General features: G+C 45.4%; 1 protein-coding gene across 11 annotated transcripts in view; it reads left to right on the top strand.

Annotated features, from left to right (window-relative positions):
• CUX1 (cut like homeobox 1) overlaps nt 1-23,611 on the top strand; it is a 364,039-nt gene that overhangs the window by 183,162 nt on the left and 157,266 nt on the right. For all 11 annotated transcript variants that reach the window (XM_060259668.1, XM_060259667.1, XM_060259669.1 and 8 more), the window contains exons 5-6: nt 17,781-17,918; nt 22,563-22,686. In XM_060259668.1, the coding sequence (XP_060115651.1) occupies nt 17,781-17,918; nt 22,563-22,686 (262 nt within the window). The remainder of the gene's footprint in view (nt 1-17,780; nt 17,919-22,562; nt 22,687-23,611) is intronic.

Raw genomic sequence — 23,611 nt, 5'->3', positions numbered from 1 at the left:
ATCTTTGATCAGACTTCTGCAGGTTGCCTCATTGATAATGTATGCATTTTGCATATGGTTTATTTATATCCTATTTTTCTCCCCAGTTGGGGACTCAAACCAGCTTTATGACATTGTTCTCCCCTCCTCCAGTTTCTCACAACCACCACCCTGTGAGGTAGGCCTGGCTGAGAGTTTGTGATGAGTCCAAGGTCACCCAGCAAGCTTCCTTGGTAGAAGTGGGGATTCGAACCTGTCTCTCACAGGATCCTCATCAGGCACTCTGTTTGCTACACCATGCCCAGCTCTGCACTATTGCCAGAAGTGGAGTTGCAAATTTAGATTCTGGTCTTGCTGTAGGGTTGCCAATTTTAATTCAAGAAATATCTGGGGACTTTGGGGGTGGAGCCAGGAGACTTTGGGGGTGGAGCCAGGAGACATTAGGGGTGGAGCCAAGATCAAGGCTGTGACAAGCATAACTGAACTCCAAAGGGAGTTCTGGCCATCACATTTAAAGGAACGGCACACCTTTGCGCTTCCTTCCTTTAATAGGAAATAATGAAGGATAGGGGCACCTTCTTTTGGGGCTTATAGAATTGGACCCCCTGGTCCAATATTTTTGAAACTTGGGGGTATTTTGGGGAGAGGCACTAGATGCTATACTGAAAATTTGGCGCCTCTACCCCAAAAAGCAGCCCCCCCCCCCCCAGAGCCCCAGATACCCACGGATCAATTCTCCATTATTTTCTATGGGAATAAATCTCCATAGGGAATAATAGAGTTCCCAGCAGACATTTCCCTCCCCTCCGCCCACTTTCTGACGACCCTGAAGCGGGGGGAGGGTCTCCAAAGCAGGGGATCCCCTGCCCCCACCTGGGGATTGGCAACCCTAGCTTGCTGGGTGGCCTTATGTCTCTCCTGCCACATTAAGCAGCAATGCATATTTCAAATGCAAAACAGCAGCCAGCGTGGGAGGCGGGTGGCTGCTGATTGTGTGAGCCGGGGCCTCAAACTTCAGCCCTGAAGTCCAGCCCTAACGGAGTGTCCTTTCCATTATATGAGTTATTGTGGATTTGAATCCCAAGCTGTTTAGGGAGGTGGGTCAGTAGAAAACTGGGGTTTATATATTCATCTGAAAAATGATTGGGATTTTCAGGGACGTGATGGATGTCTCCATAAATCGAAAGCAGATCCATTTTTGGTTTCTGTGTCCTGCCTGTGTTTGAAATACACACTAGCGGCCTGTGTTTGGGCTTTCAGCTATTGGAGGGAAAGTCTTATTTAATAATAAAACAAAATCGCCCTGAGAATGTGATTGAAAATTCAGGCTTGGTATACATACCAAAGAATTTTTTTTAAAGGAGTATAAAATGGGGGAGCAGCCCAAGACCTTCCAGGGCCATGGCAGATAATCCATATAGCACCCTGAGTTGTAAAAACATAGAAATAAAATTAAGGCTTGTATACTGTGAATTGGAGTGGAGCAGAGTTCTATGAAAGGATTTGGGGGAGGGGGGGAGTGAGATTGTCTGCAAAAGCATGAGGTGCAACCCAGCAGTGTGTGAAGGGGAGTTTATCGCATTTTTATCTTGCCCTTCCTCCAAAGGATCTCAGGGTCGTATACACAATTCCTTCATTTTGCTCTCACAACCACCCTGTGAGGTAGGCTAGGGAGAGCAAGGTCTCAGGTTGCCCATTTGCTTCATGGCTCATTGGGGATTTGAATCTGGGTCTCCCAGTCCTACTGCTGACACTCTAGCTGGACTCTGTGGCATTGTACCTTTCACTCCAAACCCTACCTTTCCCAGGCTGTACCCCCCAAAACTCTCCAGGTACTTCCCAACCCAGACATGGCAACCCTAATGGCAAATGAATCTCAGTGGGGAGGGGTTCCAAAAGCTGAATGCCACCTCCAAAAATGGCCTGTCTCTTGTCCCATCTCTGAATGTTAGGGCTCACTCTGTAAACATCTTTGAATTTCTGTATAAACTGCATACTTTTTTCCCCCTGTTGCCCCTCCCTTCTCTGTTCCTTTCTGTTTCAGTTGCATGTGACGTCCCTTTTTTCCCCTTTGAAGCATGACCACATACAGCCTCCCCTGGGATATTTTTCCTGGCACGGCATGTTCCAAGGATGTACAAATGCAAACCCTGGTGTCTGTATATAATGTGGGGAATGTGCTGTGAAAACATAAACACGGTTATTGTCTGAAGGGCACACCATGCATATTTGAAATATGAAAGCAGTATGTTTGAAGAAGCCTTGGGTAGCTTTGACCAATTAGAGAAGGGCCTTGCTGAAGCAGTGGCTGAGGTGTTCTTAAGTATGGTTTCTGGGTACTTCCTAGGAAATACTGAGGCCAAAAGAGGGGGAAGGGGCCTTGACTTTAAAAAGCCAACTCTCTTCTCGGTTAGCAGAATCACGTGGGAATGAGGCAAGGTGCAGTTCTCTGCAACAAAATCCTCTAGGCAATGCTGGTTTATTCATTTGCTGGGGAATAATTAATGAAGCAATTATGCTGGAAGGCATATGAATATTCAGAAGCCGCAATACAATGATAGGAATTATTATTATTTTGTCTGAAATGCATTTTCAGCAGTGGGAACATAAGCAGCTTTGTTATTGTGACAATCATGCATAATTCTTCCAGCTTGTTTAATGCTCTTTGTATTTCTTTTTAAACACTTAACAGCAGCCCTGTGAGGTAGGTTTAAGGTTAGGTATTTGATTGGAACAAAAAAGATTGTCGGTTGATTAATCAAGAATTTTTAAGGATTGACTTTATTAAAGCAAAAAAACCCCTTGGCATTATCAGATCATCAACTATATTATTTACCAAAACAAAATTAGTTAGTAGTTATCAGAGCTTTTTTTGGTAGAAAAAGCCCAGCAGGAACTCATGTGAATATTAGGCCCCACCCCCTGACATCACCATTGTTTCACAGGGCTTTTTTGTAGAAAAAGCCCAGCAAGAACTCATTTGCATATTAGACCACACCCTCAACACCAAACCAGCTGGAACTGCGTTCCGGTGCATTCCTGCTAAAAAAAAAAAAAAGCCCTGGTAGTTATAATGAAACTATGAAGTTTAACTTTCAGTGAATTTACATGGGCAGTCCTTGGCAGTGACCTTTGACATTGTTCAAGGTTTTTGCAATGCCCAAGGTTGTAGAACAGTAGGAGGAGCTTTTCTTCTGGGTATGTACCAGATGGCTTCAAGGATAAATGACCCTCATTTGGGTCTCCGAACGCTACATAGATGCCAAGAGATGCGAGGGTGGGGGAGTGCCTAGAGAGGGTAGAGTTCAGGGACGATGTGATGTTACTTCTAGGAATTTCCCCTCATCTTCATGGTTAAAGACTATAGAAATTAGGGGAAATTCCTAGAGTGTCATTTTGGAGGCCATTTTTAATCTAGCTCCTTACTTTCTCAAAGGCTGATAGATCGGGGTTGGGAGCAGGAAATTCCCCACTGGGTCTGGGCATTTGGGAAGTCTACTTGCACCCTCCACTGACTGCAAGGAAGCTGATGTTCGAAACCACTTGCTTGGCTTTGGCATCTGAAGGTGCGTGGGGAGGAGATGTCAGGTGGCTTTTGCTTGCCTTGTCTGCTGCTCAAAATCTCTTGAGATAGGCAGGGATGCTAAAACAGCTCCTTTGCTTTACAATGGTGAGGACCGTGTGTGTTGTGGTCTTTAAAAGAAAGTAATGCATTTTTAAAGGACTTGCCTGCGGGCTCTAACGCCTCCTTCCTGTTCTTTACCAGCATCTAAGTTTTCTTGGAATCGTACCCCGGCGCTTTGCTTGAGACCTGGTTTTGGGCAAGCAGCCTCTCCAAATGGATTATTTTTAGACCCAAGGAAGCACATTACCAGCGGCATAAAATATTAATTGCCTCTGTGGTTCTGCCCGTGTTCCGTAACTGGCTGTCTGGCTGTTGTCTGGGTTGCCATGGAGGGGGGCAGGGGGAAAGGGAAGGAAGTCCTTTTGTTTTCACATCCTGCCTCTTCCCTCCCTGCCCCAAATTGAAAAAAACGAATTACTGTGTGGCAAATGGGTGTATTAACAAGATAAACAGAATATCCAGCCTTGCTGCATTATGGGTGCATCACATGTATCCCCTGCTTAAAATTTCACGCAGACGTTATTGTGCTGTTGGTCACAGGATATCCAAATCACACTCGTCATGGAAGCACATCGGGGGCAGGCCATTCAATCCCGCCATTCAACGCAGATGAGCATCTGAAATTTGCCGAGGCCTCTGTTTTTAGTGCAAATGAATATTTAACGTGCAGGGAGGGGGGGGGGGTTTCCTTCCTTTTCTCCAGTGCAGCAGCTGGCCTTTGATGCAGAAGATCTGCAAAGGGAGGCGTTGCAATGTCTCCGGATCAGTGCCCCAGTCTTGTCTAAGAAACTCCATTCCATAGTTTCCAGCTGTCTTTTTTTCTTTCTGTGCTTTGGCAAAATAGGAGCCCACGATCCCTTTGGTGGAGTTTGGGGAGCACTTTGTAATTCAGTGTGGTTTGGAGTTCGCCTTTTCCAGAATTCCACTCAGCCGCTGCAGAATCACCGCCGAGTCGGAAGCACCAGCCCTGCCAAGGCTAGTGCAGCAGCTCTGGTTTCCGGCTAAGGCCTGGGAGTGCTGTTCTGTTTGTTAAGCGGCACGTGCTTTCCTCTCATCCCACTCATACCTTTGGAGCTCTTGAAATTCTTGGGCCCGGGGGAGGAGAGTGGCTTTCTGCAGCAGCCTCTTGCAGTTTAATTGGGGCAAGGAGGAAGCCAGACCAGTGCTTTAGCTGGCGGGGGACATTTTATTTATTTACTTAATCTCTACCTCACTTTTCTGCTTAGTGGGGACACAAAGTGGCATCCTGCTCTTCTCCATTATATTCTCACACCAACCCTATGAGGTAGGTTAGGCTAAGTATGTGTGGCTGCCCCAAGATCACCAAGCAGATTTCTACGACAGAGTGGAGATTCAGACCTGGGTTTCTCAGCTCCTAGTCCAACATTGTAACCACTAGACCAGGGGTGGCCAAACTGGGGCTCAGGAGCCACATGTGGCTTTTTCACACATACTGTGTGGCTCCTGAAGCCCTCCCTGCCCTGTTGGCTGGCTTGGAGAAGGCATTTCTCTCTTTAAATCACTTCTCCAAACCAGGCCAGCCGGTAACTTGGAGAATGCATTTAAAGTTAAAGTTTCCTTCCTTCCTTCCTTGCGGCTCTCAAACATCTGATGTTTGTTCTGTGTGGCTCTTACATTAAGTAAGTTTGGCCACCCCTGCACTAGACCATGCCTAGGGTTGCCAGATCCAGGCTGGAAAATTCCTGGATATTTGAGATCATCAGCAAGGATGATTCAACTTTAGTTCAAGATGAACAATCCTACAAGATTGGCAACAGCCTGCCATAGCCATCCTTGGAGCCTCTGGAGTTCTTAGGAAAGCCCTGGGGGCGGGCATCCTGGGTCCAAGTAGGTTTAGTAGCTCGTGGCTTTGTTCCCGCCCCTTTCCTGCTCCCTACAACTTCCCCTTCCTGTCTGCAGTCTTTGGCCTAGTTGTCATGAATGGGAGAAGAGGAATCAGAAACACCTGTTCCTAGACATCATACTCCCTCATACTTCACTAGGGAAGTATGGAAACCCACCCAACTCCGATGGAGCCTTGCCTGATGATGTCATTTCTAGAGCAACTGGAAGTGACATCATTGCTGCCCTGACTCTGCCAGTGGCCTCCCCCCTTTTTCTCCTGCCATCCAGCTGAGTGGTGGCAGGAAGTGTCAGCAGTTGGTCAAGCCTGTATGGCAGGTGGTGGATGTGTGCTCATACAAGTGCTTGAAATCTCCTGTTCTGTCTCTTCCAACAGCTTAGGGCCCCTGACAAGGAGAAAGGGGAAGGTGAATTCACACCCTCCCTACTTATAGTATCTTGATCCATGTGGAAGGTTTGAGGATTAAGGAATTTTTCCATCTTCCGCTCCCTTCAACAGTCAAGATGGACTGCTGAAGGGAGCAGAAGATGGAAAAATTCCTTAATCCTCAAACCTTCCGCTGGCAGATTGCAGGATCCAACCTGCTGCTTTTGGCTTGCCCGTCAGTTTGCATCTTTGGCCTCACCCTGCAGGGGAGGACACAGAGCGCTTTGCCGACCGTGATGCCCATTACTTCTTGTCACCCTTGTCTCCTTGACTTTCTTCTGATGGGAGCATAGCTCAGTAAGAGACCACCTTTTGGAGATGCAGAAAGTGACATAGACAATGCCAGGTAACCTTCAGTTGAAAGACAACTTCAGCAGGTGTTTGGGATGGTCTTGCAGAACTACTCTCCGTTTGACCCAGCTGGGACAGACAGACCGGTGACTGAGTTTGGTAGAATGCAAAAAAAGATCTTTTGGGTGAGTCCTGGAGGGCCACTGTGAGTCAAAACACACAGTACTGCACTAGCTGGATCTACAACCTAACCTTGATAGGTGGAAGTGCCTATTTTCCTATTGAGTATATTGCAATCGTCTATGGGCACCTGCACAATGGTTTTCTTTGAGAAGGGCTTGCAATCTGTTCTGTGGAGCTGGAGCTCTGCGTCTTAGGGTTGCTAACCTTCAAGAAGTGGCTGGAAATCTTCCAGAATTACAACTGAATTAGTAACCACAATTAGCACCAAACTGTTTTAACGGTTTTAATTGTCTAATTTTAATTTATGATGTAAGTAATATGAATGTAGATCCAGGTGGGCAGCCATGTTGGTCTGAAGTAGTTGAACAAAGCAGGAGTCAAGTTGCACCTTTAAGACCAACTAAGTTTTATTTAGAATGTAAGCTTCATCAGATGAGGGGATCCCCTCGTTCTTAGCTTACGTTCTAAATAAAACTTTGGTTGGTCTTAAAGGTGCAACTTGATTCCTAATATGAATGTATTGTTGGTTTTTACTGGTTGTGCGCTACGCTGATCCTGCTTCGGCGGGGAACGCGGGATATAAATCCAATAAACCTTAAACTGATCTCCAGACTAAAGAGATCAGTCCCCCTAGAGAAAATGGCTGCTTTGGAAGGTAAACTCAGTGGCATTATACCTTGCTGAGGTTCCTCCCCTCCCTGAACCCTGCCTGCTCTGCCCAGGATCCACCCCCCAAAATCTCCCAAGAATATCCCAACCTAGACCTGACAATCCTACCATCTGTTCTTGGTCTACTAGTGAGTTTTCAGTGAGAGAGAGAGAGCTATTTTAGAGTGTTAATGAGACCTGCTGATGGATTCTCACACAAGGTTTAATTCCCCCCCCCCCTTTTCCGTTTTGGATTTTAACGTATTCCCGAGAAGAGATGATATTTATACATGCCTTCTTCCTCCACCCCTTTTCAGTTGAGATGGGCTCACTCTTCTTTTGGTGATGCCATGGGTGGTCCCAGCACATTCTTCATCTAGGGGGATTTTCATCATTTTGCTCATCAGCATGCTAATTGCTGTATGACTAATTATGCCCTGAATTCCAGTTGATTTTCTTAATGAGACAGCTGGGTTAATTATGTAATCATATGATTACATTAGCCTAGAGTGCCCCAGCACAAAGTAATCTACGCGGGCGCGTGATGTCATTGTGGAAGGTAGGCTTCGGGGGGCCGGGGGGGGGGGGACATTGAGCGTTTCACCAAACAATGCTGGGAGCGGGAGGAGAAGAGTGACATTTTAAGTTATCTTTGTATTACCAAGATTTGTGTATTAAGGGTGAAGATTATCCTTAATAGCCATCTCTTTGCTAATAGACCAGTATTGTTTCCCTCTCTTGGCAAAAAGGGGTTGTATTTAATTTAAAATGGGGGTTAGGATCTTGGGGCCACAGGGTGATATGTCCCCACCCAATACAATTTTGGCAACAGACTTCATTCTTGCATTCCCAAAACTGTTGTCTTTTAACAGTAAAATCAGTATATATATGATGGCAGGATTAGGCAGGTTAACGTTACTCTTAGAGATTTCTCCCTACCCTTTACCCTGATAGCCTCTGCTAAGAAGTGGCTACTGTGCTTTCTGGACAGTGGAGATGTTTCTGGGGTACCCCCAGGTTAGCCAGTGGCCTCAAGGGGAAATCCCAGAGCATACTTGTTGATGCTTCTTTTTGGATCCATTTTTTTTTATGATGGACCCAACAATATAGAATTCATCATCACCACAGCAAGGGCATGCCCTGCAAAGGTATGGGAACCAGAGAATTCCCCCACTGCCCATGATAGAGGGCCAAAAAGACACGGAGCTGTGGGAATTTTATTTAAGCTGATAACCTGATATGAGGCAACTACAGTCAAGCAGATTTGTAAAGAATTGTACTTTGCTTATTGATTTTGCTACTTTTTGATTGACATGTGTGCCACCCACTTTTACTGTCTGATGCCATTAATAATAGTAGTTTCTGTAGAATAAATCTTTAAACCTGCAATGATGCTAATCTCTACAGAACACTACCAATACTCAAAAGTGTTGTATGGCAGCTGTCTTGCAGATATATGATTGCTGCGTGAGACAGGTCTCTGATTCACTTGCACTGCAGGTGGTGGAGGAACAGAGTCTCTATGGACATTTGGACCAAGGTCTTATCATTAGAAGTTCATTGCTTTCTCTTAATACCTTCCTCCAAATCATGTCACCCCCAATCTTGCATGCTTAGCAGTTGGGTTCTGTAAATAGTCAGATATTTCTCCATCTCTTTTGCAACTTTTGATCCATTTTTACCTTTTGCTGGGATGTCAGAACTTAGAATCATAGAGTTGGAAGGGACCTTCAGGGTCATCTAGTCCAAGCCCCTGCACAATGCAGGAAACTCACAAATACCTCCCCCTAAATTCACAGGATGTTCATTGCTGTCAGATGGACATCTAGCCTTTGTTTAAAAACCTCCAAGAAGGAGAGCCCACCACTTCCTGAGGAAGCCTGTTCCACTGAGGAACTGCTCTAATGGTCAGGACGTTCTTCCTAATGTTGAGCTGGAAACTCTTGATTTAATTTCAGCCTGTTGATTCTGGTCCTACTTTCTGGGGCTACAGAAAACAATTCCGCCCTATCCACTATATGACAGCCCTTCAGGTACTTGGAGATGGTAATCATATCACCTCTCAGCCACCTTCTCTCCAGGCTAAACATGCACAGCTCCTTCAGCCTTACTTCATAGGACTTGGTCTCCAGACCCGTCACCAGGGCCGGATCTGGGGGGGGGGGCGAAGGGGGGTGCTTGCCCCGGGCGCCGATGAAGGGGGGGCGCCAAATTGGGTATGGGGTCCATTGTATTCTAAGGGACCATAAAATAGAATGGGCCCTAAGGGGGCGCCATTTTTTAATTTTGCACCCCCCCCCCCCCATAAAAAACATGTAGATTTGGTCCTGCCCCTCACCATCTTCTTTGCCCTCTTCTGGACCCATTCCAGCTTGTCTATATCCTTCGTAAAATGTGGTGCCCAAAACTGAACACAATACTCCAGGTGAGGTCTTACCAGAGCATAGTAAAGCGAAATCATCACTTCACGTGATCTGGACACTATACTTCTGTTGATACAGCCCAAAATTGCATTTGCTTTTTTAGCCACCACATTGCACTGTTAACTCATGTTCAACGTATGGTCCAATAAGACCCCTAGATCCTTTTTATACATACTACTGCTAAGACAAGTCTCTCCCATCCTATAACCGTGCATTGGATTTTTCCTGCCTGAATGCAGAACTTTACATTTATCCCTGTTAAAATTATTTTTATTGGTTTTAGCCCAATTTTCCAGCCTGTCCAGATCATCCTGTGTCCTGTTTCTGTCTTCTACTGTATTTGCAACCCCTCCCAATTTAGTATCATCTGCACATTTAATAAGCATTCCCTCTATTCCTTCATCCAAATCATTTATAAAGATGTTGAACAAAACAGATCTCAGAACAGATACTTGAGGCACTCCACTTGTCACTCCTCTCCAAGAGGACGCGGAACCATTCACAAGCACTCTTTGGGTGCAATCTGTCAACCAGTTACAGATCCACCTAACAGTAACAGGATCCAAACCACATTTTACCAACTTGTCAACAAGGATAGTATTTGAAACCTTATCAGAAGCCTTACTAAAATCAAGATAAACTATGGCTACAGCATTCTCCTGATCCAGCAAGGTAGTAACTTTCTCCAAAAAAGAGATCAGGTTAGTCTGACATGACTTATTCTTGATCAGACCATGCTAGCTCTTAGTAATCACAGCCATCCTTTCTAAATGTTCCAGGACTGACTGTTTGATGATTTGGTTTAAAAATGTTCCAGGTATTGATGTCAAGCTGATGGGTTAGTAGTTACCCGGATCCTCCTTTTCCTCCTCCTTGAAGACGGGGACAACATTCACCTGCCTCCAGTTTTCCGGCACCTCTCCTGTTCTCCAAGAATTCTCAAAAATAATAGCAAGAGGCTCAGAAATTGCATCTGCAAGCTCTTTTAGTATCCCTGGATGCAGTTCATCTGGCCCTGAGGACTTAGTTTCATTTAAAGAAACTAGGTGTTTATATACTACCCATATACTGATCCTAGGTTGCAACTCCATACCCTCATTATATGTTCTGTTTTTGCCATGTTGAGCACTGTTTCCCTCAGAAGAGAAGACTGAGGAAAAGCAGGCATTGATCAGTTTCACCCTCTTTTCATTACCTGTTACAATTTCACTTTCCTGCCCTTGCACCCTCCCATGTCTTTGCTCTTTTTCTTACTCTGAACATCAGAAAAGAACCCTTTTTGTTGTTTTTAGCATCTTTGGCCAGCCTAAGCTCATACTGAGCTTTAGCTTGCCTAACTTTTTCTCTACAAGCACTGATGATTTGTTTATATTCATCCTTGGTTATAAGGCCTTACCTTCCAATTTCTAAAGGAGTCTTTTTTATTTCTCAAGTCTTTAGAGAGCTGTTTATGGAGCCACCTTGGCTTCTTTAGGCTTCTTCCATTTTTTCTTCTCACAGGAATCATCTGTAATTGCACTTTCAGTATTTCGCTTTTAAGATAATTCATTATCTGCTGATGTGGAGAGTCTCGGGATTTCAGAAGTTCTGCTTCGAGCAGCTTTTAAACTTCACATTTTGTCCTTTTTAATTAAAAAAAGATTTTTGAAAAACTCATGTACAGGGGGTTTTTTTGTAGATTTTGATTTCAGTTTTATGCACTCAGGAGAAATCACCTTGTTGTTTCAGGGTCGACTAGAGCTTTCATGAAACAAAGCTTTCAGAATAATACTTTAAATTCGTGAAAATAATTATTAGTACTTATTAATGCATTCTTTCTAAAGCAGAAGACACAATTTGAGGTTTGGGAGCTCCAACTGGCCGGGTTTGCATATAAGCTGAATCATGCCCTGGTTGTAATTGTGACGAGGTGATTAGGTTCCCCCCCCCCACCTCCATTTTCTTTAACGGAAGCCATAAAAATTAAACTGGAGAAAGATGTTCCAGCCTGGCCTTTTTAACATATCCCAAAACAATACTCAAAGGCTGCCGGCGTTTTAATCATTCATCTTGACTTAAACAAAGTTTGGAGTTTAATGCGAGGAGACGGTTTTAACATTCTGTTCATACTCGATTCTGCGACTGTTGCTTCTCTGACATTAACCTTTAATAGAGCTAAATTAAATATACATATCCTGATGAATAATTATGAGAGTGCCAACATTTTCATTTACGATATAATGCTTCCCAGGGATTTGGGAATTTATTGACTAAAGGTTTAGTCATTATTCATTTTATAATGTAGATGTTGAGCGAAGGGGAGGGGGAAGGTTAATCTACATTGCTGGCTAATTTTAGCCCACAAAACCCTTGCTTGATTTTAAGATTCTTGTGGATCCTTCAAAATGAGCAGCTTAGATAATCTGTTTTTTAAAAAGAGAGTGCCCTCAGGCATTATTGTTATTCATTTAGTAAGCCCAGTTTTTACTCTTTGCAGAATAGGAGAGAAATATAAATGTTTTGGGAAACTTATTGTAGTCCAAAGCAGGGGTCCCTGTCATGGTCCCTGTGAGTATGATGACACCCACCAATATCTTTTCAGGCGCTTGCCAAGTGATTTTTTGGAAGTGGATGGAGCCTGGTAGAACTGGGTGGCCTTGGGTCGGTCATAGTTCTCTCAGAGCTCTCTCAGTCCCACCCACCTCACAGGGCATCTGTTGTGGGGAGAGGAAGGGAAGCAGATTGTAAGCCACGCTCTGAGAGTCCGAGTGACGGGTGCGGTATAAATCCAATCTCTACTTCTCTCCTTTTGCCCAGCAAAGCTTCTGGTCACCTGTTAGAAATTTGACTGGCTGTGCAGATATTTTTAAATGTTGGCTTGGCAGCAGCTGCTCCCACAACACAAGGATCTGCACTGTATTACTGAAGTTAAGCTGTGGCAATCATTTGGTGGCTGACTCCACCTCCTGTGGCAGCCATTTTGGGACTGTACCCACTATCCTGTCAGAATTGAATTCAGGATGTGCCTTCAGGCTCAAAAAGGTTAGGGACCCCTGCTCCAAAGTATGAAGAAGACAGCAGAAGAAGACTGCAGATTTATACCCCACCCTTCTCTCTGAATCAGAGACTCAGAGCGGCTTACCCCACCCTTCTCTCAGACTCAGATCTTCTCCCCCCACAACAGACACCCTGTGAGGTGGGTGAGGCTGAGAGGGCTCTCACAGCAGCTGCCCTTTCAAGGACAACTCCTGTAATAGCGATGGCTAACCCAAGGCCATTCCAGCAGGTGCAACTGGAGGAGTGGGGTATCAAACCCGGTTCTCCCAGATAAGAGTCTGCACACTTAACCACTACACCAAACTGGTCTGAGATATTGGCACTCTAGTAGGTATACTTGAGATCTAACAACGCAATTGGTCATGGAAGCCACCTTTTGTACTCAGACTAATGGGCCTTCTTGATCACTGTTGTCTGTGCTGACCAGGGGAAAGCCCTTCTCAATACCTGCTGCTGAAGCCCCGTGAATTTGATGTGCAAAGGACTGATCCTGAGAACTGTTGTATGCCATGCAGGTGCGCTACCCACTGAGTCATGGCACCTCTGAACAAGAAACTGCCTTTTATCCTGAGGTAGACCATTGGTTCATCTAGCCTAGTATTACCCATTGTGACCACCTGTGGCTCTCCAGGGTCTCAACCAGTGGAGGGGTCTTTCCCAGCACTTGCAACTCAAAATCCTTATAAGCCAGGGGTTCCCAGAATTCTTGAGCCTGTGGGTACATCTCGGATTCTGCCATGGCATAAGGGTTACCAGGTCCGTATTGGAAAATACTTGGAGACTTTGGGGGTGGATCTGTGAGCTGGTGACATTTGGGGAGGGGAGGGGCCTCAGCAGGGTATAATGCCATAGAGTCCACCCTTCGAAGTAGCCATTTTCTCCAGGGAAGCTGATCTTTGCCAGTTGGGAGATCAGTTGTGAAAGCGGGAAATCCCCAGGCCCCACCTGGAGGCTGGCAACCTAAGGGATGGTGGCTCAGTGGTAGAGCATCTGCTTGGGGAGCAGAAGGTCCCAGGTTCAATCCCCGGCATCTCCAAAAAAGGGTCCAGGCAAATAGGTGTGAAAAACCTCAGCTTGAGACCTTGGAGAGCCGCTGCCAGTCTGAGAAGACAATACTGACTTTGATGGACCGAGGGTCTGATTCAGTATAAGGCAGCTTCATATGTTCATATGTACATGGCATGGTGGGCACAGCAACAAAATGGCTGCCACAGCATGCAGACCCAGCCACAATATGATTGCCGTAGCTTAACTTCAGTTACACAGTGCAGATCCTGATGCTGTGCTGCTGTCAAAGCAACATTTTTGTAAAAAAAAATCTGCACAGTTTATCAAATCTCCAGTAGTCAATTAGAGGCCTTGCTTGTCAGATGCCCTACCTGCCCCTCCCTTCCTAAAAACTCTTCCTGGGTGCCAAGGTGCCTGTGAATTCAGGGAAGGGCAGAATATGTTAAAATTATAAATAAATACGAATTAAATTGGGGACTCCTGTTCTAAGCGAAGGCCAGGACTTCAGCTGAGAAACAGCTCACAAGGGAACACTGGGGTTGGAGAACATCCACACCATATCTTGTTCTGGATATAACTGTCCCTAGCCCCACCCTGACAGAGGACAATGAGGTCCATTTTAGCCAGCCGGGCCCACGCAGCCTTTTCATGCAGTAGCCCAGAGTCCCGAAGGCAGTTTTGCGTCTCGAAGTTGCCATTGAAGTTAAACCTTGATAATTGCTCAGAAGTCTTCACTGTGTTAAATAGGATTTTTTTAGAAAAAAGTCCTATCGTGAAATGAATATTTTATCAGCTCTAATAATATATAAAAAACCCTCTAGCCTAAAAACAAGAAATGAGAAAACGATGTAGTTATAAAGTATGCATGTGGCCAGGAGGGCAGAAGAGAAGCCGTAGTTTTTCTCGCGGTACAGAGATGGCAAGTCAGGAAGCCTTCGACGAGCGAACTAACACAACGCAGCACACCCGACACCTCTCTTCTCAACATAACCCAGCTCCGTTCTTCTGTAAACTCTGGCGCTGGACCTACCCGTTGCGAAGTGCCTGAGCTTGTGCTCCATGCGTTGGGAGAGAGGCACAATGCCATTATTATGCTTTCCCGGGGAGCTGAGGGTGGTCCGCGAAATTAATGATTGTGGCGGCTGCAAATTAAGCGAGCTCCCTAATATGTACCGTTGTTGATCCTTGGAGATTGGCGTGTTTAACATTCCTCGACGGGAGACTAAATCTTAGCAGCCATTTCACAAGTGATGCTGGCGCCCACGGCAGCAGTGTATGCAATCGTCTTTTATGAGGCCTTCTGGGTTCCAGGAGTCTCCTGCTCTGGCTGGCTCAGCTCGTGATTCAGCCACCGCTTCCCCAGTGGACTTGTGGAGCCCTCATGCGGCAGGTGCGCCATGGCATGCCTGTGCAGGACCCCTTCATGCGCGCCATTGTTTTCAGTGTGTGCCAGAAAATGCAGTGAAAAATATATATATATTTTATTTTTATCAAATTTATATCTCACTTTCCCCTAACGGGCTCAGGGTGGCTAACAACAGTTAAAAACCACATTGAATATTAAAAACAATATACTGTGAAATCAGTCCACACATTTTAACCATAAAATCCAAGATGCACATCGATGTTTCTGAATATCTATATTTGTCCAGTGGGATTGTAAGTGCTGCAGGACATTTGCTACCTCCCCTTAACTATTGAAGGCAAGCTTAAATAGTTCGGTCTTACAGGCCAGGCGGAAGTGCGGCAGATCCCGCAGGGCCCTGATGTTTTCAGGGAGGGTATTCCTGGCTGTTGTGTTTTGCACCGGTTGCAGCCTTCGGAGTGTGCAGGTACATGCGTTGTCCCGGTGTGCTCACCTGGATTGGCTACAGTTCTGTATATAAACTTGGTGACCACCTCAGTGTAATATTCCGCCCCCCCCCCCCCCCCCGGTATTGTAACTCACTGGTGTTTAACACCTGTAATAGCATCTCTCTAATGCTCTGAAACTACCTGTATTATGCACCTCCTGGACTTCCTCATCAGCCCCTAGTGATTCTTGCTGCCTCCAAAGGCTCTCGCTTCGGACCTCTTAGTTTTACCTGAAGAACAGGTGGCTTTAGTTATCTTTGGTAGAATGACAGAACAGTCAGTACGTGGTGGTGGTGGCTGTGAGGTAAAAGAGGATCATTTCTGCTAAATAAAATGGCCATTTTTACTTAAACAGAGTATAAAAGCTTAATGGTTTCAGTGTAGCTCAAAAGCAGAACAGCTTCCTTATACTACTGGCTTCTTGATTGCCAGGTAGATATGGATCTACTTTACCCCACCCCCCTTTCTCTTGTCTTCCCCCTCCTTTTTTTTTTTTTTTTTTTTGCTGTTGTCTCAGCCAAGTTATGGGAATCCCTCTTGGGGTTTTTGAGGCCTGTGCTGGCTTACAACTGCGTAAGAAACCACTGCTTAATAGTGCTTGCAATAAAATAGATAGCAACAGTATTTTAGTGTGTTATATTGTGTCCCATACTGCACACCATTTAAGTAAGAAAGTGGAAAACAAACAGCTGGACATAAGGAATTAGCGTAGCCAAAACCATATACTGTCGGAGGAATCCACAATAACATATCTGATAAATTACAGTGTCCAAGGAATCCAGTCCCTCACAGTGTTCGTTCAAAGTCCATACACATTGCAAAGTCTCCAGTTGTGTAGTTCCAAGATTCAAATTCAAGTTCACAAATTCGATAAGTTCACACAAGATTTCCGGATGAAATATCTTATTCCGGTACACCTTCCACAGTGGACCCTCTGGGCTGAGGCAGGCAGTAGCTGGCCAGCTCGACAACTTCAAAGTTCCGTGTTTGCATGGCACAAGATAACTTTATTTCAAAAGAAGGCGCCATCCTGATTATGCAAGAGATGAATGAAGCACTATCTTTTTTCTTTGGTGTAGCCTTATGACAGCAGTGTCAAAGGTTCAACAGTTGCCCCGGCACAAGGGAGCTCATAGGTTAAGAGCTAGTGATATGAGTTTGGTTCTTATGGAACGTGACACCTTGACCTGGTCAGAAGCCGTCTGCACAGACTTTGGCATTTGCTAGTCCTTCCTATGGGCTGAAAGTACATACCTGAGTCCTTGTGTATTCCTTCCGTCTCCTGTTAAAAGATTTAAGGTCTTTTTGAATAGGAGCCCCATGGCGCAGAGTGGTAAGCTGCAGTACTGCAGTCCAAGCTCTGCTCGTGACCTGAGTTTGATCCCGGCAGGAGCTGGCTTCAGGTAGCCGGCTCAAGGTTGACTCATCCTTCCATCTTTCCAAGGTTGGCAAAATGAGTACCCAGCTTGTTGGGGGTAAAGTGTAGATGACTGGGGAAGGCAATGGCAAACCACCCCATAAAAGGTCTGCTGTGAAAACGTTGTGATGCGATGTCACCCGAGAGTCGGAAATGACTGATGCTTACACAGGGGACTACCTTTACCGTTAACTCCTTTTTGAGCCTGTGGGCACCTTTGGAATTCTTCTGACACAGGGTGGTGGGCACAACCATAAAATGGACAAAGCCCAAATGCAGGGGGAAAGAGGGGTGATTTTTAAAATACCTGGGGGAAGAGCAGCGAGAGACCATAAAACCAGCACTGTAGTAACAGCTGCTGCTGAAATGACATTATTTTAATCTGCACAGCAAATCAATCTGGTAGCCAATCAGAAGCTCTGCTGGGCAAGAGCCCCACCTGGCGTCAGCCACTTTGGGAAACCACGCGGTAGGCACCAAGAAAGGTGTCAACAGACATCATGGTTCCCATGGACGTTTTGTTGGGTGCCCCTGATTTAAGATAGCTGGTGTGGGGACAGACTTTTTCCTCTCTGGAAACTCAGAGATCAGTTGCTAGTTGGAGAAGACAGTTCTGAGCTCAACAGCACAGTGGCCCAACTCTACATAAAGCAGCTTCATACATTTTCATGGCTCACCTCCCAAGCTCGTGAGCTGTCCTGCTTTCTGCTCTGCTTTCTACCAACCACCCCATCACTGGTAGCTTTTGATGGTCTCTTCCTACATGAAGTTGTCTGCAATTTCTTCTCCCTCTCCTTTCCGTATCTGGTGCTATTGGTCTCTCCAGCTGCACATTTTGATCAACCGGCAGCCCCTGTTCCCCATGAGTGCTGCATAACAATAATGAATTCATGCTGGATGCCAAGTTAATGCAAATGTTCTGCAACAGCATGCCTTAATGTCAAATATTTCTGACTTCAACCACTAACAAATTTGACTGCCCGAAACATGAAATCTAATTGCATTGTCATCTTTGTATCATTTTAGATCCCGTTCCAGCTCTAGATCTGGGGCAGCAGCTCCAGCTGAAAGTCCAGCGCATGCATGATATTGAAACAGAGAACCAGAAACTTAGGGAAACCCTTGAGGAATATAACAAAGAATTTGCAGAAGTGAAAAATCAAGGTAAGAGGTGGTGGTGGGAATACCCTGCTGCTCTGATGTGTTAACTGTGAACTTTGTTTCAGGAATATTTAAGGTAAAGAGAAATGGCAACGCTTCAGTGAAAGGGGTTAAAAAAAAATATCCCAGAGTCGTGTATTGTTTCTCAGGGGGAAACCAGACCTGGAGTGTGGCTGTGCATATGGAGGTTGGCTTGATTCTTAATGCTGGAGGTCCATGGGGTTTTTAATGGAAATTAACGCGCCCTCCCCCTCCCTGTGCTCTCTTCAAGCTACATCCATGTACTTCTTCCCATATAAATGAACTGTTACAATGCATCTTGTGGAGGAATGTCAAGAGCTGCTCTTGGCGATGCTTCTTGGGAAACCTACTTGCCATTACTGGCAGAGGGTAGTCCAGCCGTCACTGGCAGGGATCTCACAGAAGGATGCAATGTTGCACAAGCTGCATAGGATCATATTGTTTGTGCATGCATGCATTTTTTTTCTCTCGCTCACATTTGATGGATGGAAAGTGCTGTCAGGTCACATCCGACTTACAGCAACCCCATAGTGCAGGGGTATCAAATGCATCGCCCATGGGCCTCATCCGGCCCCCACGGGGCTCCAATTAGGCCTGCCAGCAACTGTCTGCTTCCTTCTCCAGCGCCTGCTTCCTTTAGTCACCATTTTTTTCTTTCTCTCCTGAGACGAGGCAGCCAAGCTAAGCAGCCTCTCACTCTTTCCCTCTTCGCCCTCTCTCTTCTCAAGGGGAGGAGTTTGGCTCAATGGAGGAGCCAGGCTCTCTCAATCACACAGCGGAGCTACTGAGCCAAGCCTCTTGTCTGTCTTTTGGCTGAGGCTCCTCCCCCTCCTGTAACTTGGGGAGGGAGAGAAAGAGGGAGAGTTTCTTTTGACCAGTTCTCTCAATCGATCACTTGGGAGAGATACAAAGAAAGCACCCTTAAGAACAGCAATGTTTTATTCTAAGTATGAGCTTTTTGCTTTGCTAAAGAGAAGAGAATGAGTGTGTTTTGTTGGCTTGTTATGCCAGGGTTCTCCTAGGGGTAAGTGGGTTTGCCTCCCCATTTATCGCTGTGTTCATGCCCTCATGATCCAGCAGGAAAGCATGTGAACTATTTAGAAGAGGAATAACAACAAGCCAGGAATAGGCTGAGTGTATGTGTCCAGACCAAGTTTACCCAGCACATTTCCTTTTATTTTTCTTTCACATTTTCCTTTGATTTCCTTTAATTGTTGGGGATTTTGAACCTAGGCATCCCAGATAGTAGGCTGATACTGAACACTATGCATTGTTGTCTCTCTATTCTTGCATTTCCTCATAGGAGTTGCAGTTATTTTTCTGGGGAAGACTATAGTTTTGTAGACAAACACATAACCCTTAGCCTGTGCCATGGCGCCTTCACATGTTGTTGACCAGCATACGCAGCAACTTAAATACAAAAACTCACAATGCCCAGACATTTCATGTTTTCCTCTGGGTCTAAATATTGACCATAAGATTTCTGTAATGAATGTCAATAAACCAAAAGTAGGTTTGCAACTTACAGATGCACACTAGAACAGCATACTCAAGATTGTACAGACATTGTCTCCAGTTTTTGATGCAATAATTCAGAACAAGAGGTGTCAGTTATCAGAGACTGTTAAACAAAATACTGCAAGCATGCTGATGTTTTATAGCATGTTTTATTTTAAGTTTTAAAAAATCTTTAATTGTGTTTGTCTGAGCCCTTTATAAAGTTTATATCTCTGCTACCTGGAATTATGTTTTATGACACACATGGCCCAGCCTGGCAACTTATCATTTGTGTCAAAGCCGGCCCTCATAACAAATCAGTTCAGCATCCCTGCTAGTGTTTGAAGGCAAGAGATGAACACAGGTGATTTCCCATTGCCTGCCTCTGCATCACGCCCCTGGTATTTCTTTGAGGTCTCCCATCCAACTACTAACCAGGGCTGGCCCCTTCTAGCTTTTGAGAGCTGATGAGATCAAGCTGGCCATCCACATCAGGGCACAGGAGAGCCAGTTTGGTGTAGTGGTTAAGTGTGAGGACTCTTATCTGGGAGAACCGGGTTTGATTCCCCACTCCTCCACTTGCACCTGCTGGCATGGCCTTGGGTCAGCCATAGCTCTGGCAGAGGTTGTCCTTGAAAGGGCAGCTGCTGTGAGAGCCCTCTCCAGCCCCACCCACCTCACAGGGTGTCTGTTGTGGGGGAGGAAGGTAAAGGAGATTGTGAACCGCTCTGAGACTCTTCGGAGTGGAGGGCGGGATATAAATCCGATATCATCATCATCATCTTCTTTCTTCTTCTTCTTCTTCTTCTTCTTCTTCTTCTTCTTCTTCTTCTTCTTCTTCTTCTTCTTCTTCTTCTTCTTCTTCTTCTTCTTCTTCTTCTTCTTCTTCTTCTTCTTCTTCTTCTTCTTCTTCTTCTTCTTCTTCTTCTTCTTCTTCTTCTTCTTCTTCTTCTTCTTCTTCCACTATCTTAGCAGTAATAACATTGGCCTTTCCACAAGCAACCAACTCTTTAATGCCTTTTGGGTAGATGGCATTGAATATTGATAATGTTCTCAGGTTTAAAATGTATTTGGTGGCTTTTGTTTACAGGCATCGTATCAGCCTTGATTAAGTCGGTTGGGCTCAGCTGACAACCGTTTTTGCAGTGTAACATATTAAGGCCAGCCCCGTGTCTCTCCTAATATTTGGACCCACCTCAGCTTCCGTTTGCGCAGTGCCTGCCATTTGGAGCGCACGTGTAGCAACGTGCCACTTTCTCTCCAGATTAATATGTTGCTATTACTTAACTATCTGCAGCATTCTCTGTAGTTACGGTTTGTTTATCCCTAGGGCAGAGTGCAGATATTGGAGTAATGTAGGTTAGTTATTTCAGGTAATGGGCCCGCTGTTAAAGGTGGCCATTGTACATGGAAATGCCATTATCCGGAGAAGTAAGCGCACATCGTTCAAAACGCTTCAGGTTTGTGTGTGTCTGTTGGCCTTTGCCGCCAAGCATGTTTCCTGCATCAGGAAACAAAATTTGTTCGCTGTAAAACCGATTACCCGTTACACAAGACCTGTGGTTGCCCTGAAAGTATCCCATTCTGGGCATTACAGCAAGAGCAAAATTTTCCTTCAGCACCTGCAAAGCTTCAACACAGCAAAGGTAGTCGCTGATTATTAACCCCTTTGATCTCCATGATACATATTTTTTTCATAGAATTTCTGTGACACAGACTCTGATTTTGAGAAGTCCCCTCCTCAATACTTGAATATAATCCAGTTCAGAAATTTAAACAACTAAAAATGCATGGTTTGATCAGCATTGATCTGTGAGCCCCTGACTCAATTGAAGTGTTGAGAGCCAGTGTGGTGTAGTGCAGGGGTGGTCAACGGTAGTTCTCCAGATGTTTTTGCCTACAATTCCCATCAGCCCCAGCCAACATGGCCAATGGCTGGGGCTGATGGGAGTTGTAGCCAAAAAACATCTGGAGAGCCACCATTAACCACCCCTGGTGAGGTGGATAAGAGTGTCAGACTAATATCTGAGAGACCTGGATTCGAATTCCCACTCATGCCACAGAAACTTGCTGGATGACACTCTCTCAGTCCAACTGGCCTCACAGGGTTGTTGTGAGGATAAAAAGGAGGAGGCGAACAGTGTAAGAAGAAGAAGAAGACCGTAGATTTATACCTCACCCGTCTCTCTGAATCAGAATCTCACAATCCCCTTTATCTTCTTTCCCCACAACAGACACCCTGTGGGGTGGGTAGGGCTGAGAGAGCTCTCACAGAAGCTGCCCTTTCAAGGACAACTCCTAGAAGAGCTATGGCTGACCCAAGGCCATTCCAGCAGGTGCAAGTGGAGGAGTGGGGAATCAAACCCAATTCTCCCAGATAAGAGTCCGCACACTTAACTACTACACCAAACTGGCTCTCGAGTAAGCCACTTGGAGTCTCCATTGGGGAGAAAAGCTGCATACAAATGAATTAAATAAGTAAATTAATAAAATTGTTCTGCTGGTGGGAAAAATAAACACAGCAGATGTGATAAAGGAGCCCCCTGAAATGGGTTCAACTACAGAAAAGGCCCTGCCCTCTGCTTTAGCAGGGGGAAAAGAACAGCACAAAGGAAGGCCTAATCACCTGTTTTTAACTAAGAGGCGTACAAAGGAGAAAGTGCTCACTTAGCACCCGTTCTTGTGAATTGTGAGCACTTTGCCTTGTCTACCAGGGTCTCCCAAAGTTAAGAAAGTACTATTTAAAAGGGACGCCCACATTGGGAATACATGAATTGTAAAGCGCAGCTTAATTTAGGACCTGTGATCGAGGTGGCAAGGTATTTTGCAGCTGACGTTTTTGTTCCACAGTCAGGCAAGGGAGACCTTAGTTCTGCTTCCCGGCATACTTCATTGATCCTCCTCAACCTTAAACATTTAAAGTTCAATTTAACATTTAGGGAGTAAAAGGTCTCCAAAGGGACTTGTAGCCATTGATTTTGTGTCAAGGTTGAAGAGCTAAAGTTTAGAGCAAGCTGCAGTCTCCCCGGGCAAAAGAAAGCCTTGTTGTACTCTGCTGCCACGTGGAGTTGTTTACCACTCATTTCCTCTCTTCCTGTTAGCTTCCTTTCTGTTTTTTTTCCCCTGCAGAGGTGACAATAAAAGCACTTAAAGAGAAAATCCGGGAATACGAGCAGACCCTGAAGAACCAAGCTGAGAACATAGCTCTTGAAAAGGAACAGAAGTTGCAAAATGATTTTGCAGAGAAAGAAAGGTTAGTTGTCTGTGTGTGTGTGTGTGAATGTGCGTACACAGTTTGTGTGCAAGAACAGCAAAAATGGCAGCTGAGTGGTAGTTTGGCATCAGTTGTACGAGAAGCGACAAAATACCCTCCCCCACAATTGTCTTTTTAACCCAAAAAGCTAAAAGGAAAGGGCTGCTCAATGGTAAAGCATGTGCTTTTCATGCAGAAGGTTGAGGTTCAGTCCCTGGCATTTCCAGTTAAAGCATCTCAGGTAGCAGGTGTTGGGAAAGACCTTTCTGTACCAGAGTCCCTGGAGAGCTGCTGTCATTTGGAGTGAAGGATACCGAGTTAGGCAGAGGAGTGACCCTAGGCTCACAGGAAGATTATTTTAAGGGAGAAGCTGTGCCTGAGAGAGGCATTTCCCTGCTTTAGACCCTGGAGAGCTGCTGCCAGTCCGAGTAGATAATACTGAGTATTAGACAGACTGGTGACATAATTTGTTAAGCCAGCTTGTATCCGGGCTCACGCTTTTTCTTGCAGAAGATCTCAGATCCAGTCCCTGACATCTCCACTTCAGAGGGTCTCAGGTAGCAGATGTTGGGGATGACCTTTCAGGGGTTTTCTAAGAGCCTCTGCCAGGTAGTGATGGTGACCTGCATGGACCAGTGGTCTGACTTGGAATAAAGTCAGGGACGGTGGCTCAGTGGTAGAGCATCTGCTTGGTAAGCAGAAGGTCCCAGGTTCAATCCCCGGCATCTCCAAAAAAGGGTCCAGGCAAAGAGGTGTGAAAAACCTCAGCTTGAGACCCTGGAGAGCTGTTGCCAGTCTGAGTAGACAATACTGACTTTGATGGACCAAGGGTCTGATTCAGTATAAGGCAGCTTCATATGTTCAAAGCAGCTTGGTATGCTGGTAAGATCATAAGCACGGAGCAAGAACGTTCTCAATTTCAATG

The sequence above is a fragment of the Heteronotia binoei genome, chromosome 18 (assembly GCF_032191835.1).
Source record: "Heteronotia binoei isolate CCM8104 ecotype False Entrance Well chromosome 18, APGP_CSIRO_Hbin_v1, whole genome shotgun sequence".
In the NCBI taxonomy this organism is placed as follows: domain Eukaryota; kingdom Metazoa; phylum Chordata; class Lepidosauria; order Squamata; family Gekkonidae; genus Heteronotia; species Heteronotia binoei.
Note: the sequence above shows the minus strand (reverse complement) of the source record. Positions and strands in the feature narration are given on the sequence as shown.